We start from the raw sequence: 20,345 nt of genomic DNA, 5'->3' as shown, positions 1-20,345 counted from the left end.
AGGTTCACATATTAGTTGTCACTAGTTTAGACTATTTTATTATTATTCTTATTACATTCATTGCATATATATTTTAGCTTATTAGAAATCTATTAATTCCCACCATGCCTTTTATGTAAAACATGATTCCCTATCTTTAATGTTTGTCAAAAAAATAAGATTTGACTTTTAATTGGAAACCTACCTGCAGGAGAGAATTTCATCTTTAGGTTTTTCAAATTCATTTTTTTTCTCTCAATTTACACCTTCCAGAGACCCAAATGAATGCAGTTTGCAGAATTGCAGAGGAAAAATATTCTGCCCTCTCAATAATTTTGGTCTCTGGAAAAAAATTACATGTGTAAATGTATATTTATATGCAGAATATACTCCATTATATATGTGATAAATCATTTAATTTAGGGAGAGGAGAAAGAGAGTTTTTACAATTCAAATAAGTTAACAGATTTAGGAATGTGGTGAAGGAATTTCATGCAACATAAAGCATACTTTCCTGGAGATCCAAATTCACTGCAGTTAGAATTCAAATCTGCAGCAGGCATAAAATAGCGAGTATGAAGGAACTCCTTATTATTCAGTTCTAAAATATAAAGTGGGATTTAGATTGTTTTCTAGACATTTCATTTTACTAAATAACGTTACTTTTTAGTAATATTATTACTAAATAATAATATAATTTCTCACTTAGTGCCAGAGTCCCTTGGCCAACTAGTTCTGCTGTATCGTATTATATCATGGTGGATGAAAGCATTGCAGTGTCAAGAGGTTAAGACCATGCAGTGGGTTAGGAATTAAGCTCTTGCTGTTTCTGATTGAATGCACCAGTATGCACTGACTGGGTCAGAAGTAGTTGTTTCGAAAAGTTGATTTTTTTAATGCTGGAGAATAGGGGGAAAGGGACGCTCATATCCCCTGCAGGAGTGAGCCTGATCAAGTTTCTGGTGTCAGCACTTGTCTTTAACCTTGAATTAAAAGTTATTTACACAGCTGAGTCAGGAGTTATGTTTCCTCTGTACTTGCTACAAAACATAAGAGAAACCAAGCTTTCTTTGCCACAGTTTATTGGTTAGGAACCTTTGACTCTGATAAATTACTGAATTCTGCTGTTCTAAATTAGGAAGCAGTGAGGTTTATTCCATCAACTGGATTCACTAGACAATATTTATTTCTTCTCTCCCTGGAAGAGAGAAACTATTGACTAAATAGGAAACTATATTTCTGTTATCTCTGTTAATGGTGAAGAGCAGTGGTGCAGATAATCAAAATAAAATGATTTATAACTGTCCTACAGGTACATGTGCTCTCAGGGACAAGTTCCTCATAGCATAGTAATGTCATTTGGAGCACAGAGTAGATTATTGCATAATTAATGTTGTTTTAATGAGGTTATTATTTAAATTATTGCTATTGTTATGAAACGTATAATAATCTACAGACATATGAAGATTGGTGGTAAAAGAAGGGTTAATCTTAAGTGTCTGTAAATATCATTTTTTTAGAAAAATGTAAACGGTACACCTTGCTTTGTCAAGTGATATATGGCTTAAAAATCACGTATACATAAATTCCTTGTAACTTGCTGCCTTCAATTCTCAAGTAATATGTTCTAAAATATTTTGATATGGCCCTTTTTCTAAAAAGTGAGGTACATCTTTGTAATTAAATCTTAAAATTATAAATCTAATTTATCTAGCTATTCCTCACATTTTGGTACATAGAAGCATTAATATTCTCAGTGATTTACAGGCTTTGTTTCAGCACGTTACAGATGTTTTTTATTTACTTAAAAACTTTTTTTTTTTTTTTGTAGCTGTATGTTAATGTCTCATCTTGAAGAACCAAAAGTTACAGAGGATGAAGAACCACCCACAGAACAGGATAAGAGAAAAAAGATGGTAAGTTAAAAAGTAGCTTTTAAAATTTGGGAGAACCATTTACAGTTCATCCATGTATCCATCTCTCTATCCATCCCTGTTGTAGAATTAATGTAAGCTGAGCTTTGAAGTTTGGAGTGTACTCCTAAGACAGATAAATTATGTTCCTAGTAATCCTAGTACAGGAAGTAGAGTTAAAATCTTAATCTGAAATAGCTTTTCTTGTCTTAGCAGAGCAAAGGGTTTAGTCTTTCACTTACAGAAAACATGTGACCCTCAAAACTCATTTAAGTTGTAATGCTTACTCTTTAGTTTTGAGGAGATTTACTGAAATTGCTTCATTCCCTGTTACTTCATGAATTTTCACAACGAATTTTTTCTGAGCTAATCATAGGCCTTTACAAAAATTCCTTTAACTGCTAAATAGGAACAAAAAATCAGAAACCTCTAAAATATCCCGCCTTTAAAATTATTTATAATCTTGAACTTTTAAGTATTTACTTTGACACATGAATATAAAATAGCCACATAAGTCACCTTTTTCCCATTTCCTCAAGGAATCCATTCTGGTCTCCTGGCCTCATCATTACTAATTGCGTTGTGCCTTCTTTCCTCATTTGCACTTGAGAACAACAGTAATATCCCTCAAAAGTAAATAAATCAGTATATAAGCTGGTCATGGGATATGCTGAACACCTAGTAATTACTGGTGATCCTTATTTCAGTCTGCTCACGACATTCTCTCCTTGAATTACGCCACATGAACCCACAGGGGGCTTCAGTTGTCCTCAGGGTGGAGCTGACACTGTGCTGCTCAGACAGCCTTCTTTTATTTTTTTTTTAATTTTTTAAATTAAAAATTTTTTTTTAACTTTTTTTTTTTAATGTTCAGTTAGCCAACATATAGTACATCATTAGTTTTTGATGTAGTGTTCAATGATTCATTAGTTGCGTATAACAGCCTTCTTTTAAACTGTGTTAGAGTTGAATCCATTTTACTTGGCATTTTCGCTGGAGTGATGATAGCCTTTCAGTATAGCCTAACAGTTTGTCTTCTCCTTCCTCATCTCCACTTTTTAAGGCATTTAATATATAATTGGTGTTAGGGAAACTATGACATCTTCCTTCGTAAGATTCTAAACTTGTAAGTGAGTAATAGGTATTCTGCTTCTATTCATTCCTCAGCTTTTGTACGCACTTTATTCACGTCATTTAGTTAGCTAGATTGACCCTTAGCAAATTCATCTACTCAAATTTATTTTTCATCCTATAGAGAATCCTCAGTAACATCATATAATACTAATTTTAATCCTAACTGGATTTTGAAGGTAAGTGAAATATTACCTTAAGGAACAGTGTAAGAGCATAGTTTCAGAAATAACAAAGTTTCTTGTTTCAGTTTTGTGATTTTAAGTATTGTTCGAGAGCTGGTTATTTTATCATTATTGTTCTAATCATAGGCAGTATTATTTTACAGAACAACCGTTATTTTTTCCAGGGGTTGATTTTTTTTTTTTTTTTAAGATTTTATTTATTTATTTGACGGAGACAGCAAGAGAGGGAACACAAGTAGGGGGAGTGGGAGAGGGAGAAGCTAGGCTTCCCATCGAGCAGGGGCTCAATCCCAGGGCTCTGGGATCACAACCTGAGCCGAAGGCAGACGCTTAATGACTGAGCCACCCAAGCGCCCCCTCCAGGGGTTGAAATTTGAAATTAGTCGTCACAGTGGCTTTTTGATATAGATTTATATTGTCATCTCTACTAAGATTTCCAGTGCCTTAGACTTAGAGCATTAGTCTAATGCCGATGATACCTCAGCATTTATGGTTAATGCTGGGATTATTTATCTTAGCCTTGAATAGGTCTAATTATGAATACCATGATAATTTTTCTGTAACTTTTCAGTAACAATATTAGTTTCACTGTATCTTCAGGGTTACCAGTATAAATAATGTATTTTTTTTTTCAGTAATTATATCATCATTCTTATACTGTATGTCTTTAACATTAGAAATTTTTTGAGAACTATCTAGGTTTGTCCTGGTTGTAATTTCAAAGGGAAAAAATGTTTGCTGGTAGATGATTATTAACTATTATTTAAAAGAAAAACCAATCTAGTGTCAAAGGTTTTTCATTTTAAAGTGAAAATGTTTACTTACAAGGAAGAAAAAGTATAACTGCTTGGTTCCGCAATTACATAATTAAAAGTTTGATTTACTTACTGCCGTTGTTGTCTTCAAGTTGTCCCTAAAATGTGGTGTCTGCATTTCAGTAGCTGCTTTGCAGAGGATAGCAGCAGTGATTGTAATTCAGAAAAGTGGATGATTAACATTACATCGAATGTGCCAGGTGATGTTGCATGTACTTATGAGCATTCTCATAGTTTGTTTTAAATAAGGATGACATTTCCATTCAGGAAAGCTTTTCACCTGTCCAGACTTCTGATCTTGCCCTTTTTCATCCAGCTCCTGTCTAAACTACCTGTTTGGGGGGAACTAATGGAAGGTCCAGTGCAGCTCAGGCATTTCATTTCATTCCTAAGGTCTCTCACTATCCAGTATGCTCCAGGAGTAGAACGATAATTTTGTGACATCTTCCATAAAGAATTAAGCTAATACATTAACATTTTAAGTTGCTTGTAATTTCTGTCTTGTGACGTGTGACTTACGAGGCATTTATAAGTTGTACTTTTCCAAATTTAAGCTTTTGAGCATATTAATGCTTTCTGGCAACTTGATGGTACTGGTTAAGAAAGCATTATTAATGAAACATTTGATATAGTTAGTAAAGCTGTGTTAGTGAGGTATTTCTGATCATACTTTCATGTTAAATATTTCTCAGTTTAAGCCCCAGAAATATTTTGGTGATCTGCTTCTGTACATCATAATCTAATTTCATATATACTTACTAGATGCTTTAGTTGATAAGCTTGAACATTATTAAAACTACACTAACTTTGGGGCACCTGGGTGACTCACTCTTTTAAGCATTAGACTTGGTTTTTGGCTCAGGTTGTGATTTGGGGGTCATGGGATCAAGCCCCGTGTTGGGCTCCGCATTCGACATGGAGTCTGCTTGAGATTCTTTCTCCCTCTCCCTCTGTTCCCCCTTTCCCACTTGTGTGCGCATGCTCTCTCTAAAATAAATAAATAAATCTTTAAAAACAAAACAAAGCTACACTAACTTCTCATTTTCCTGTGCTGGTAGAGCATTAGCAAAAATAACGGTCTATCCAAACATCATCATTTTACATTACTTTGAAGTAATAGTAATACCTTATCTATATAATATTATCCTTTTTTTAAAGAATTTTTTTTAGAGTGTCATCTTACTTACCCCTGTAACAGTTTTATGGTCAGATATTGATGAAGAAACCAAGTCACAGAGAAGTTGCCTCTTACTCAAGAGTTAAGATTCTGGGAAAGACTGAAATTAGAACTGAGCTTTCTTGACTCCTAGCCTGATGCATTCTTTATGATTTTAATTTCTAAAATTTCTGTAGCTTTTCTAAAATGTTTTGAGAAATCCACATACCATTTTGCTGAAACTGCACGATGTATGGGAACTACACGTTTGAGGGTAAAATATACCAGCTTAAAACACAGCTCAGCTACCACAAGTCACGGGAATTGGAATTAGATCTGTAGATTAAGTATAGTTTGTCATGTTCTCATGATAAGCATGGCTAGGAAAGAGGTAGTTTATTAATTTGTACATTTGCTTTACTTTTGCAGTTAAATGTAGTTTGCAGTTAGTTTGCAGTTATTGAATAAACTATAAACAAGAGCTAGAGAAATGACCTTGAGGAATACCTGTTGAGAGAGATCAATTTCAGGGAGAACATGAATAATAATTCACAAAGATGCTAATTATTTTTTGAGTAACATTGAGTATATACTATATTTAAGTATTATTTTAAGTTTTTTGTGTACTTATTGAATGCTCACTGCATGATACAGTATTCTTGAAATTGAGGATATGGCAGTGAATGGAGCTTACAGTCCGAAGAAATGATTTATGTATAATAACAATGTTAAATTTATGAAGATTTAGATTAAGTAATAAACATCACAGTAGTTTTCTAAATTCGAAGCATGTTCATGAAACGTGGCAGTTTTGTATATAGTGTTGCTAGAAATATATTTTTACTGTGTTTTAATAAATCAGTTAAAGAATGTAGCCTTCACTTCACTGACAATAACTGTTTTCTATCTCTCTCTCTCCTTTTTTTTTTAGCTTTATAGATCTTTGCAAGCCTTCTATTTGATTAGTTTTTCAAGAGAAATATCATTTTGGGAACTGTTTTAACAGTTTTCAAGATCATTTGTACTTGGAATGATTTTGATTTTCATCTTTTATGTACACGTATAGGAATATATCTTAATGTATTTTAGCAGAAAAATTTAGAGCTATCTTATATCTAGCTCAAGAATATGAACTATTATTTTTCCATTATCTCAAGAGGTAGATTAGAATTGAAAACATTTATGCGATATTACAAACCAATGAAAATATCATTTTAACATGTTGTACTTTACTTTTAAGCTGCTGTTTGCTGAGTGAGCTCTGCAGGTGAATTTCTACTGGTTTGTAATCAGGTCTTAAGCTTTTGATAGGCTCAAATATTTATATGACTAGCAAGACTTTTAAATTTTAACTTGTACCATATATAGGTCAAACAGAATCTACAGCCTAACTGAGCTAAATTTTGGGTGGAACCAAGTATTTGTAGGTTGAATGACATGAGCAAACCTGGCATCATAGTCTTCTGCTTTGGCTGTAGCACATCTAAGCAGATTAATTGTCTTTTAGGTTGGGTTGCGTTTTATTTGATAAATATATGACCAGATCCTAAGTCTCAACAATAGATCCTGAGCATGGCTTGCATATTGCCTTCTAGTGAGTGTTGTCTCTTGTGCACCTGTTGCCCAAATACAGAACTGGATCAGAGAGGGACAAGACCAGGGCAGTGTGGGAATGCAGTTGTCTGAAAATCAGAGCCTATAGGTAGCTAACAGTTTTTTCCCCTTTTTGAGAGTAGGTAGACGGCATCAGCCTTCACCTCTGCCTCCCTCCCGTTTCCTTCTCCCCAGCTCCTATTGTCATCAACTCTTTCTGAGAACTTTTATTTGCCTAACCATTAAGTTCATCAGCTTTCCTTAGACTTTTACTTAGTAGAACTTAGAGTACATCGTCAGAGGGAAAGTTGACTTGTTATCACTTGAAAATACTCTGGGGGCGCCTGGGTGGCTCAGTCAGTTAAGTGGCTGCCTTCGGCTCAGGTCATGATCCCAGGGTCCTGGGATCGAGCCCCGCATCGGGCTCCCTGCTTGGCGGGAAGTCTGCTTCTCCCTCTCCCACTTCCCCTGCTTGTGTTCCTGCTCTCGCTGTCTCTCTCTCTCTGTCAAATAAATAAATAAAATCTTAAAAAAAAAAAAAAAGAAAATACTCTGTAATGTTGCTTTATAAATGTTCAGTCAAAATGTAATGTTAGCAGGGCACCTTTTGATAGTGGTGGGTTGGGAAGTTGTAAACTCTCCCAGCATGATTTTGATCACTGAGAACCAGTTGGGTGATTGTTTCACCTGCCCTCATTTGCCTCTAGAAAAACTCAACAGAGCTAATAGAATTGTATTTGGCTGTCACTAATAAGGTACTGTGTTTTTCTTAGTTAACTAACACCAATCTTGAAATTCATGCACAAAAGGCATTTTTATTTTTCAGATAATATTATGAGATTAATCCATCATCTTATTGGTAGTTTCTGAACTGCCTTTTGAGAATCCTTGCCCTATTGCATTCAGTAATCAAGGTAAATATCTTAATTGTTGAAAATACTCTTTCTTATTCAGCTTGCATGCATTGTCATACTAGTTACGACTTTAGAGAGCTTTCTTGTTGCTTTTTCTCACTGTACCCAGTTCCTTTACATTTTTCCCCTCTACTTTCTTGCTACATCGTGAGTTCATCCTAATTTAGAACTGATCCTCATCTGCAGTCCTGAATTCTGACCTCTGTCACAACCTCTTCTCCTTCCTTACTAACCATTCCATGTGTCCTGGAAATTCTGTTTTGTACCTTTATCTGAAGTCCTATAATTATTTTTTTCATAGTCTTTATACAAACATATTTTCACAAACTTTCCCATCCTTTAACCTAGATTTTCTTGTTTTTCTGCTGCTCTTATCTTTGGCCAAGACATAGCTTTTGCCACCCCATGTTAGATCTACTAAATTTGTGGACCTGGAAATCAGGTTTACATATTTCTCAGAAAAGCTTCACATGTTATTTTGGTGTCCAACTAGAGTTGTAGAGCCACTACAATAGGAATTAAGCTCCCTGATAGTCTTTTATAGACTTCTCCACCATGACTCCACCCATCCTTTTGAGCCCTGTCCTCCTTTTCCCCGCTCCGTTTCCTAAACCAGATGACTTGTCTCCATACATATTATACGTTTTCTTGCCTCTGTCACAGCACTCTCAGATGAGTCCTTACATGAAGAGTAGCCCCTTCATCCTCCTTCTCTTCACTCAGCCTACTTATTTACTGTTTTCCTCACATGCACCCTCTCCACTCACTGATCACCCTTCCCACCCATGCCTAGTTACAGAAATAATCCTTGCCTCTCCTGGACTTACGTAGCATCTTCTCTATACATCTCAACTGCCCATACCACCTTTATGTAACCTAGCAACTCATATCTGTGATCTCCTTGAAATTAGGAACCATGTCTCACTTATCTTTGTATATGTATGTGTGTATATCTTTGTATATTTCAGTAAAGCTTTGTTGAATAAACATTTCTTGTATTACATATTAATATTTCTTTAACTATGGCATTCTCCTTAATTTGTAATAGTTAAGGCGCCTTAAGAAAATCAGTTAGCAAATAGTATATACAAGCAAACAACTGAACTTTTTTTTTCTGTTTTACCTTTCAGTTGAAAAGATTCAATCTAAAATATACCCCTGTTTTCTTTGGGTCCTTGGATACCTATATTTACATTGATGAGTATAGTGTCATTGGATCTATTTCCCTCTGCCTTAAAATTACAGAGTTCTCTCCTCTTTTCATTCTCAAAACAAATTCAAATCCATACTACCTCTTTCCTTATCTTGAAGCTTACTAGCACCAGTGGGAAAGTAGTAATAGCACTACACAGACACAGTTTTCCTAATTGACTTTGTAGCTAATTAATCCTGGCAGGAACTGTGTATACTGTGTCTTGTGGTCCATCATATTGGTGGTCTTTATATAAAATAAAAGTAACACTCCAGAAAACTATTAACCATTAACCTGATTATTCAGTGAAGTTGCTCATGTGGATTTTAGTCTTCAAGCTTTTTATTGCTTTGACAATGCACCCTAGAGGACATCTTTCTTGTAAAAATTTATTTTGTAATCTCTAAGCAATATTTTGAGGGAATGGCAGTATTTAGTATTATTTGGTGTAAGTAATTAGTGTTAGTAAGTCTACCAAAAATTATGTGATACATCGAAACGAGAGATTTTAAAGACACTATAATTTATATCATGCTTGTTCTCAGAAAAAAATGTTTCGGTGTATTTGAGTATCAATGCCTAAAAATAAAGTTCTACTAATAACAATGTATAAATAAAGACTTGGGAAAATGTCAAGTGTGCATTTGGGTTTGGGAGCATCCAGGGACCTTAGTTTCAGAACATTAATTCAGAAGCTGGAGGAGGAAGTAAATTTTAGGATCATTATTGTATTTATTTAGGCAGAAATTCATTACCTAACATTCAGCCTGTGGATTGACTTCTGGGGGAGTTTTAGAAACACCAGTGAGGTTGTATGCAGATTTGGGTGAGAATGTACATTTTGGAAAAGAAGGAGTTATATATACCTTTTATAAGATTTCTTTAGGGACTAATAAAAGATTAATTAAAAAAAGAATCTCTTGACTCTTCTAATACTTTCTCCTTTAGGATTTAGATGTAGATCTTTTGATTTTTTTCACACACAGGTGTGTACTGTCTCCCCATCCTGACTAATTTTCCTCCACTTGGCTTAACTTGGCCCAGAGGCTTTATCTGTCTTGAGTAGTGAGCAACCACTGAAGCACTTTGTACCAAACTGTTTTTAAGTCTAGCCAGTTGGTTATACATACTGTTTCCATGCTGCCAGCCAAATGAAATGTAGGCTGCCGAGAGAAATAGTAAAATTGGGCCCCGGGGCCCAGGGAGACCATGAGCTCATGCCCAAAGGTAAGAGAACCTTGGGGTTATTCTTGTTGCCTTCCCCGCCCCCAGTTCACTTGAGAATTATTCATGAATATCATTCATGGTTTCCATAGCAAGAGTATGTGTTCTTAACAAACCAGTGTTTCCAAAGATGCCTTTCCAGTTTTCTCTCAGGGCCCTAAAAGTAAGAGGCTGACTCTTAGGTCAATTCACATTTTACCTAGTTTCTTGAACCATTAAACGAAAGTACCCATTCAGCAAGCACTCATTGAGTTATGTGTCAGGAACGATGCTGTTGTGAACTGAATGTGTGGGGGAATGACAGAGAGCTAGAGATGAGGTGTGAAGGGGAGATTAAGGAGAGAAGCCTTTCCCCACATCATGGATGCTTTAGACAAGAGATGTAATTTCCTTTGCTTTTTGAGATTGTAAATTTGTTAAATTGGAGTTGTTTCTTGCAAAGAGGGAGATAATAGGCTTTGAAATTATCCTTCAAATAGTAAAATAAGTGATAAATAAGACAAAATACATGGAACGTTATTTTTTAAGATACTAGAAATCAGAATATGAAAAATAATGATCTCTGAGAAACAGAAAACAAACCCAATGAGTCCTCCCATTGTCAGAGTTTACTGCCTGGAGAGACTTTCCAGGGAGTGGCACAGGGAGCCCAGTGGTCTCTTTGATTTGAGGAGATGGAGCTGGAAGTCTGAGGATGCCACAGAGGCTCAGGTTACCAGAGACTAGGAAGCAGCCCCCTTAGAACTTGCCAGATCTCTGGAGGGTCCCTTGTGAGTCTTCAGCTGAGTACTGATCAGCACACACAAGTGTGGAAGTTACCCATGGCCTCCAGGAGGGATCGTAGGGAAGCAATACTCTGAGCTGACAGACCCAGGAATAGATCCTGTTGTCAGAGTGGAAACCTCAGAAATGATAGGGTATTAGGTAGAGGATTCAGAAGTCTATGTCAGTGGTGGTACAAAATTATCCTCATATTAGGTATTGCTCTGATCCTGCCAAACAAAGGTAAAAGCAAAATCTGAAAAGATCAAACTGTTTCTAAGCAATGTAACCATGTCCTAGAACAAAACTCAAGACTATTGAGTCATACAAAAATTTCCAGTATCTAACAGGGCAAAATTTATAATGCCTGGCATCCATTAAAAACCTACAGGCATTACAAAGAAGCTGGAAAATATCCATAGTTGGGGGGAGGGCTATCAATCAATTTTAACTACCCAAGAATAGATACATATGCTGGGAATGGTAGAAAAGAGCATTAAAACAGTTTTTATAACTGTGTTCCCTCTGTTAAGAAGCTAGAGGAAAGATCGAGCATGTTAAATAGAGATGTTGAAGATACTTTAACAAGACTGAAATGAACCTGTAGGAATTAAAATCTATAATATCTGGTGGGGTTAATGTAGATTAAGTATTGGGGAACAAAAGATTAGTGAATTTTGAAGACCTAGAAGTAGAAACTCTCCAAAGTGAAACAAAAAAAGACAGGTGGAGGGGTAAGCCATGTAGGACATCTTCAAGCAGCCTAATGTACAAGTACTTCAAGTCCCCACAGGACAAAAATGGAGAACAAAAGAAATATTTGAAGAAATAATGGCCAGATTTTTTCCAAATTTAATGTCAACTATGAGCTCACAGGTCTAAGAAGCTCAGAGAACCCCAAGCACAAGAATCAAGACTATCCCAAGCCACATCATAATCAACTTGCCACTTAAATCCACTGTTGAAGAGAACATCTTCAAAGTAGTCAGGGGGGAAAAAATGAATGCATTACATCGAGAGGAAAAGATGTAAGAATGATAACAAACTTGTCATCAGAAACAATGCAGGCAGTCTAACAGAGCAGCATCTTGTATACTGAAAGAAAAAAAAAACCTGTTTTTTTAAATTGTTTCATTACTGAATTAATGTTTTAGAATAAATTTTTACTCTCGAAAATAATTTTTTTTTTTTAATTTACTCCCTACTTAATTTGTAAAGTTGACAAATTTTATTTTGGTGATAACGGAAAATAGCATTCTGTTTTCTGGGTTTTTTTACTCAACAACAGTGCAGAATGTTTACAGAGTATTTGCATAATCCATAACAGTATTGTAGATGACCACAGAAAACCTATTATATTGTCAAATTTATCTGATAATAGTACTGGGTATGTTTCATGCTACTTCTTGAATGAAGCCACAGAATAGTAGGCATGAGTGCTTTATAATCATCAGGGTAGAAGTATGCACATTTGTTACTTTATCGCTTGCCATCTGATTCTTTTTTCCCTTTAAAATTGCTGAGATGATTTCTTTCTTTTTTTTTTTTAAGATTTGTTTATTTGGGTGGGGGGAGAGCACATGAGCCAGGGGAAGGGCAGAGGGCAAGGGAGAGAGAGAATCTCAAGCAGACTCCATGCTGAGTGCGACATCTGATATGGGCTCGATCCTGGGACCCTGAGTTTATGATGTGAGCCGAAATCCCGAATTGGCTGCTTAACTAACAGGCACCCCTCATTTTTTTTCTTTAGCCTTTGATACATAGTGATCTTTAAAGTCTGTAGATAGATAAGAGGGAAAAGCCAGCCTACTCAAGAACTTGTCTGCTAAGAAAATCAAGTAGATCCAAATTGTTCATTTTGACTGTTTTTTGTTGGTATCTCATGAAGCCATTACCAAGAGGTAAAATTTGTCTTTGTTCCTCTGCCTCATATAAATCTTTAAAACTTAATTCTTAAACTTAAATATCAAATAACAGTTTGCAAAATTATGATTACAAATTATTGCTTCTCATTTTGCAAAGAAAGCAGTTGTACTATTAAAAATGCACACGTTTTTATCCATGTGACTTATTTGCTGTCGCTTGTATGTTGTCTAGTTAGCTGAAGATGTAATTTATTAAAATTGTGTGCAAATTCTCACACTTCTCCATTCTCTTAAAAACAGTTCTGTTTGCTCTTAGTCAAGTGCCAAATAATCCTGCCTGCTGCAGTTACGCACCTGCTACTCTTGACCTCAACACAATGGCAAGAGTAACATCTTTGTCTTTTGTATTTATTCAACATACATTTTTGTATGCTTACCATGTGCAAAGCATTGATCATTATAATTAGTATTTCCTTCACTAGTGATTATGTATACCCATAGGACGTATCTTCTGATATATGCCCATCAGGAATGTATACATATTCTTTAAAAACATTTAATAACATTAGGTTATTACAAAGCCAGTTTCCTGAGAGGATTTACTTGTTTTTATGTATGCTTTGCTCCCAGTCTACATTCCCTAAGTTCAACCACCTGACTGTTAATACTGTTGTTAATGATCCTTATCTTCATTTCCAGGTGATACTGAAATGTGAAAAGGAGTGTCCTAAGACACATAACTTTACCTTAGGCTGGCTGTATAAATAAACAGTAAATATTTCAAAGTTGCAGATTGAACATAGCTTTCCTTATAAGTGAGACCCTCAAAATCAATGTTAAACTTACCCAAATCTTAGAAATACATTGTTTTAATGGGTAATTCAGCTCTTACAAACTGCAGACTTTGCGAGTGACATTAAAACAGTCCAAGAGGATGGGAAACAATGAATTGAAATATTCCAACTGAGATGTAATAAAGATACAAATTGATAACCAAGCATCCTCCTGAGAAAGCAGTTCCTCCTGTGATCAAGCTAAAATGTTAATCAAAAAATAGTTTTGAGATCCAGAGGTTAAGATCTTTCACAGTAGGCCACATAATTGTAATCAAAAGATACTAGAAAAGAAAATTCTATTGAAAATGCCCTTGAAACTAAATAAAGTGATGGTTCCTGAGTTTCTGTTTTTAGTTGAGACTTGAGATTAATTGCTTGGTGACCTCAGTATTGTTCTTGAGTTTTAGAAAGCAGGCAACCTCACTAATTCTTGAATTGAATTTATTTACCTGAATTGTTACTAAGAACCTTAATCAGGAAGAGTTAAGTAACTTTGCCACTGTTCATTTGGAAACTTTGGCACTAGGCTGTTGACTTACTGTTAAATAAAGTCTTTGTCTTTATATGTGAAGAATATGGCCTCATTTGGGAGAATGTATTTTCAGTAACTTAAGTAACATTCCAGTGAACATCAGACTGTTTCTTTCTTTTATTCTTCCTTTTCCCTTCTGCTTCTTTCATAAGGAGCCTATCTTTTGAGGGAGGCGAAATTAAGGAGCCTTTTCAAAGAATTGTTCTTTGTAGCAAGTTCCTATTTTGAAGACTTTTTTTAAATTATAAAAGTAACCTATATTCTTTTAAAACCCACAAAATTACTTATGATAGGAAATACCTTTTCTTCCCCAAGGTAGCCTTTAGTAACATGATATTTCTTTCCAAAGATTTCATTTACATTATATAAAACCTGTAGTTCATAAATAAGAAATACTATACATTGTATTATGCTGATTGATTATATTTAAATATAGTAGATATATGAGCATAGTTCCATGTGCATATATTTAGATTTGCATCGTTTCTTTTAATAGCTGCATTTGATGACATTCCATTGAATGGATCTCCATTGCGTGCATATCTTGAGCAGCACTTTGTATAGTTCACAAACAATGGGGGGTTCTTTCAAGAGTGTTATTATTGTAGGGCACCTGGGTGGCTCAGTTGGTTAAGCGACTGCCTTCGGCTCAAGTCATGATCCTGGGGTCCTGGGATCGAGGCCCGCATCGGGCTCCCTGCTCAGCCGGAAGCCTGCTTCTCCCTCTCCCACTCCCCCTACTTGTGTTCCCCCTCACGCTGTCTCTCTCTCTCTCTCTCTCTGTCAGTTAAATAAATAAAATCTTAAAAAAAAAAGAGTGTTATTATTGTATAACTGATACTATGAATCAATATTATGATTTATGATATTATTTACCATACTAAGACATTATTTTTTCTTTTCATCATATGGACTTTTGCACTGGTGGTGCAAAAACAATCTTGGATATCCAAAGGCGGGTATAACTGTTGTTACTTGAGCATCATTAAAGGCAATGGCAGCAAACTCTGTTAGTGGTTGTCATATTTTTTACTACCATATACTCAGCAGGGTTTTTTGGTTGTTTTTTAAAGCCAGTTTCATTTAGGAATGTCCTTGAAGTAGTACAAATTACCAATTTTATTAAATGGCCACTCTGTGTCACAATGGGGATATTCTCTGTGACAGTGGTTGTCTTGAGGAAAAGTACTTTTGCAATAGAGTTGGAAGCTGAATTAACTGTCTTTTTCCTGTAACATCATTTGAACGTGGAAGAATGGCTGACAAACATTCAGATGGGTACTTGACATACATTTTCTCAAAAGCAGGCCTCTCACTTTAAGGAAAACAGCTAACAATTGAAATCTATGTGTCCACTGGTGGTGATATGTGAGTTATTCCCTACCCTGGAGAGTATGATAGTTACAAAGTAGTAACTTGTTGTTCAATGTACTTTCTCTAATTATGAGCAAGGCTGAGCATTTATATTCCTTTGTTTGATGAATGACTTGTTCTTACTCCCCCCACCCCCCAGTTTTTCTATTAGAAATTTTATTGGTTGTTTTCTTTTGCTTTAAAGTAAGAGTTCTCTAATACATTGTATTTTCCAAGAATGGCCATACACCTCCCATTTCACATGCTGTTCTTACAATGTGACTTTGACACTCTTTTTCATTCAGAGGTTGGGTCTGTATTTCCTTTCCTTGAAGCTGCTCAGTCTTGATGATGTTTTATGACTTCTGAGTCAAATCATAAGATAGAGCTTACACCTTGTTCCCTAGGTATACTTGTTCTTGGAATCCAGGTACCAAGTGTCTACAAGGAGAACGTGGGCCTTATTTTCCCCAACTGAGGTCCCAGACAACATCTAGCATTCACTGTAGACACATGAATGAGTGGAGTGACCCTGCAGATGATTCCCCAAGATGGCATCACTCACTTCTAGCCTTCAAGTCTTCTCAGATGAAGCCCACAGATCATGGAGCAGAGACCATCCATCCTTACTCTACTCCACAGAATTCATTAATATTAAAAAGTAGTTGTTATTTTATGCCACCTAGTTAGGAATAGGTCGTTAGGCAGTAACCAGAAATCTGAACAATCTCTTGATAGATACAGAAATGAGCCCTTATTTCCTCATCCGTGTTTCATTCAGTTTGTTTTATGATTTTTGTTTTTTAAACCAGGAACAAAATTAAACTGATCAGCTTTTCATTGTAAAGCAAAGTGCATACTTTGTGGAACCATGGGTTATGTCCCAGTGGGTAAATCATGGAGGGATTTTTATTAGATTTTGAGTGCCAGAGTTAGTCACAGAATGGTTTTGTCAGGGATTGATTGATCAGAATTTATAAACCATCAGAATCTGTAAAAAGACAGTCACTGGTCTTGATTTTAACACAAGTCCTTCCAGCAGTCCCACTGGACCAGTTCCTCAGTTGTCTTATCTTGGAACACATGGATCTAAGCGAGCTGTGTTGAAAGAGTGTGGGTTTAGATTGCTTGTCTTGCATATCGTAGTTGAGGTTAGTTTTTCTGTTTTGAGTCCTAGTACAGTCTTCCAAGTTGTTGTCTGCTTCGTTTCACAGATATGCTCTTACAGCTGTCAGGGGGTCTCCTCACCTGCACCCCCATTTCATCAGACTCCTTTTCTGAAAGATAAACTGTTAGCTTCTGGGACGCTATCAGTCCAGATCTGCACTGCTCTTGGAGAGGTTTCTGAGTTTTCTGAGCTGGTGGTTTTCCTCTCTTTCATCATCCGTGGTTTGCTTAGTTTTGACTGTTTTCTCACTTTGGTTTCATCTGGCTTTATGGTGTGCACAGAATGGCTGCCCTGCGCTCAAGAACATAATTTCTCTTTTCTTTTTTTTTTTTTTAAAGATTTTATTTATTTATTTGAGACAGAGAGAATGAGAGAGAGAGAGCACATGAGGGGGGGGAGGGTCAGAGGGAGAAGCAGGCTCCCTGCCGAGCAGGGAGCCCGATGCGGGACTCGATCCAGGGACTCCAGGATCATGACCTGAGCCGAAGGCAGTCGCTTAACCAACTGAGCCACCCAGGTGCCCTCTTTTTTTTTTTTTTTTAAGATTTTATTTATTTATTTGACAGAGACATAGTGAGAGCAGGAGCACAAGCAGGGGGAGTGGGAGAGGGAGAAGCAGACTTCCCTCCGAGCAGGGAGCCCAATGCGGGGCTCGATCCCAGGACCCTGGGACCATGACCTGAGCCTAAGGCAGACGCTTAATGACTGAGCCACCCAGATGCCCCAATTTCTCTTGTTTTTACAGCTCTATTTCATTTAAACCTTTAATCCAAGTGGAATTTTTTTTTGCTGAAGGAGTGAAGTAGTGTGTTCGCTTTTATCAGATACAGCACCGCCAGCTTTGCCACGGATGTATTTCAGAACTCCACATTAGAGTCCATTATTGACCTGCCTATTTTAATCACCGTAGCCTAACAGTATATTTTAATACTCATTGATGATGTTTGTGATGTTATTTTACTTGCAAATTTACCATTATATAATTTTTTAAGATAAACTGAACACTAAAGAATTGTTTAAAAATCTCAATTGAAAATGGGAGTAATGCTGGGCACCTGGGTGGCTCAGTCGATTTAGCATCTGGCTTTGGCTCAGGTCATGATCCCAGAGTCCTGGGATAGAGCCCTTTGTCGGCTGGGCTCTCTGCTCAGCAGGGAGTCTGCTTGTCCCTCTCCCTCTGCTTGCTGCTCCCCTTGCTTGTGCTGGCTCTCTCTCTCTCTCTCTCAAATAAATAAAATCTTGAAAAAAAATAAAAATAAAGAAAATGGGAGTAATGCTAATTGGAAAACACCAAAAATAGTATTGTTTGAAAGTCAGAGGTATAAGATTTTGGCTATTTTAATGGTAAGAATTGCAGGTTTATTTTCCTTCTAGGGTATTTTGTAGATCAATCTAACAATACTCCAGTTGGTTCTTTCAAACAGTGCATTGAAAGTAATTGCTTCTTTAGGGTCTCAGCCTGAGATAAAGACATAGCTTATATCAAAAGCTAAGGTGTACTACCATGATTCAGGGTCAGAAGAAGAAATATAAGAAAGAACATGTCCCTTTACGTTAATTTAAAACCACCTAAAATAGTTTTATTCTTCTGTATATAGTGATATGTTCAAAAATAAAACATTACTTCTGCTGAAAGGGGATTTATTAAACTAAGGCATTTACTTATTAAATGGTTTGGATGTCATTATATCCTAGCCACTTTAATTCATTTTTATATGAACCCAAGCAAGGTGAAATGATCTGTGACAGACTTTAATAGTGCTTTTCACAGTTTTATACTTATCTTATATCTCATGTGTGATAATGTATGTGAATATCATATTAATAAATCATCTGATTTTTTGGGAACTGTGCCCTTGAAATAAAGCACTTTAAAATAAAACAGGTACAAAAGGGGAAAGGTTTTGTTACAGAAACTATCCAAGTGTTATGACTTTCTTTCAACATAAACCTGAATTAATTTCTTCCCCTCCACTTTTTTTCTGAGCTGCAAGAAGCTACAGTGAAGGAACTAATGAGTTTCTTTCTTAACCCGTTATAGTGTAGATGACTTTATGTCCTTGTGTGAGTTAAGTGGAGTTACATTGACTTCTAATGCAAACAATAGGTCCATGTTTAATAGGGGTTCTCAGCTGACTGTTACTTTGTTCCCCCAGCCCCAGGGCACTTAGAGCATTGCCTAAGATATTTTTTATTGTCACAAGGCTGAGAAGTACTATTGTAATTTAGTGGGTAGGAGCCAAGGATGTTGCTAAACATCCTACAATACTCAGAGTAAGTAATAATTTATTTCATTTCAATGAATATTGGGTAGTGGGAGGAATGTCACTTCAGAAACATTTATTTAGTTGTCTGCTGTGTGCCAAATAACATCCGGGTTGTATAGGGCCTGGTGCACCATATGATAAATGTGGTAGGAAGAATAATCCCTTTCATCCCCCAGAGAAGTCCATGTCCTAATCCCTGGATCCTCTGAATATGTTATGTCCCCTATGGATATGTTTGGTTACATTGCGAAGTGGAATTAAGGTTGCTCATCAGGTGATTGAGTGTAAGGGGGGATTATCTAGGTGAGCCAGATGCGATCGTGAGAGTGCTTAAAAGTGGAAGAGAGAGGGGGCGCCTGGGTGGCTCGGTCGGTTGGGCGTCTGCCTTCAGCTCAGGTTGTGATCCTGGGGTCCTGGGATCGAGCCCCGCATCGGGCTCCCTGCTCCGCAGGAAGCCTGCTTCTCCCTTTCCCACTGCCCCTGCTTGTGTTCCCTCCCTCGCTGTCTCTATGTCAGATAGGTAAATAAGGTCTTTAAGAAAAAAAAAAAAGTTGAAGAGAGAGGTGGCAGAGAGGGTCAAAATGATGCAGTGTCAGAAAGACTCAACGTGCTGTTGCTTTGAAGACAGAGGAGGACAGCCTCCAGATGCTTTTGGAAAGGGCAGAAAAATAGGTTCTCCCCTAGAGCCTTCAGAAAAGACAGCCCTGCTGACACACCTTGACTTTAGTCCAGTGAGATTGTTCTGGATTCCTAATCTATAGAATTGTAAAATAATAAATTTGTGGTAGTTAGGGCAGCTATAGAAAGCTAGAAATTTGGATTTTGTTTGGTAGGAATAGGGAGCCATCAGAAAGTTGTCATCAGAGCAAAACCACAATGAGGTATCACTCACACCTGTCAGAATGGCTAGAATGAAAAGACAAGAAGTAAGTGTTGGTGAGCATGTGTAGGAAAAGAAACCTTTGTGCACTCTTAGTGGGAATGTAAATTGGTGCAATCGCTGGAAAAACAGCGTGGAGGTTCCTCAAAAAATTAAAACTAGAAATAGCATATGATCCATTAGTTCCACTACTGGGTATTTACCCAAAGAAAATGCAAACATTAATTTTAATTCAGAAAGATATATGCACCCCTGTTTTTACTGCAGCATTATTTACAGTAAAGAAGATAGGGAAACAACCCAAATGTCCATCAATAGAGGAATGGATAAAGAAGATGTGGTATATGTATATAAAGCGGAATATTAACTCAGCTGCAAAAAGGAATGAGATCTTTACATTTGCAACAACATGGATGGACCTAGAGGGTATAATGCTAAGTGAAGTAAGTCAGACTGAGAAAAATGAATACCATATGATTTTACTCATCTGTGGAGTCTCAAAAACTAAACAAATGATAAACCCAAAGCAGAAACAGACCTATAAATACAGAGAGCAAACTGATGGGGGGATGGGCAAAAT

At 36.5% G+C, this 20,345-nt stretch overlaps 1 protein-coding gene across 1 annotated transcript in view; it reads left to right on the top strand.

The window, feature by feature from the left end:
* The window catches only part of IPO11 (importin 11), a 217,116-nt gene that overhangs the window by 181,940 nt on the left and 14,831 nt on the right, over window positions 1-20,345 (top strand). The window contains exon 29 of the mRNA XM_036070953.2: window positions 1,811-1,895. Within this exon, the coding sequence (XP_035926846.1) occupies window positions 1,811-1,895 (85 nt within the window). The remainder of the gene's footprint in view (window positions 1-1,810; window positions 1,896-20,345) is intronic.

This window comes from Halichoerus grypus, chromosome 2, assembly GCF_964656455.1.
Source record: "Halichoerus grypus chromosome 2, mHalGry1.hap1.1, whole genome shotgun sequence".
Taxonomy (NCBI): domain Eukaryota; kingdom Metazoa; phylum Chordata; class Mammalia; order Carnivora; family Phocidae; genus Halichoerus; species Halichoerus grypus.
Note: the sequence above shows the minus strand (reverse complement) of the source record. Positions and strands in the feature narration are given on the sequence as shown.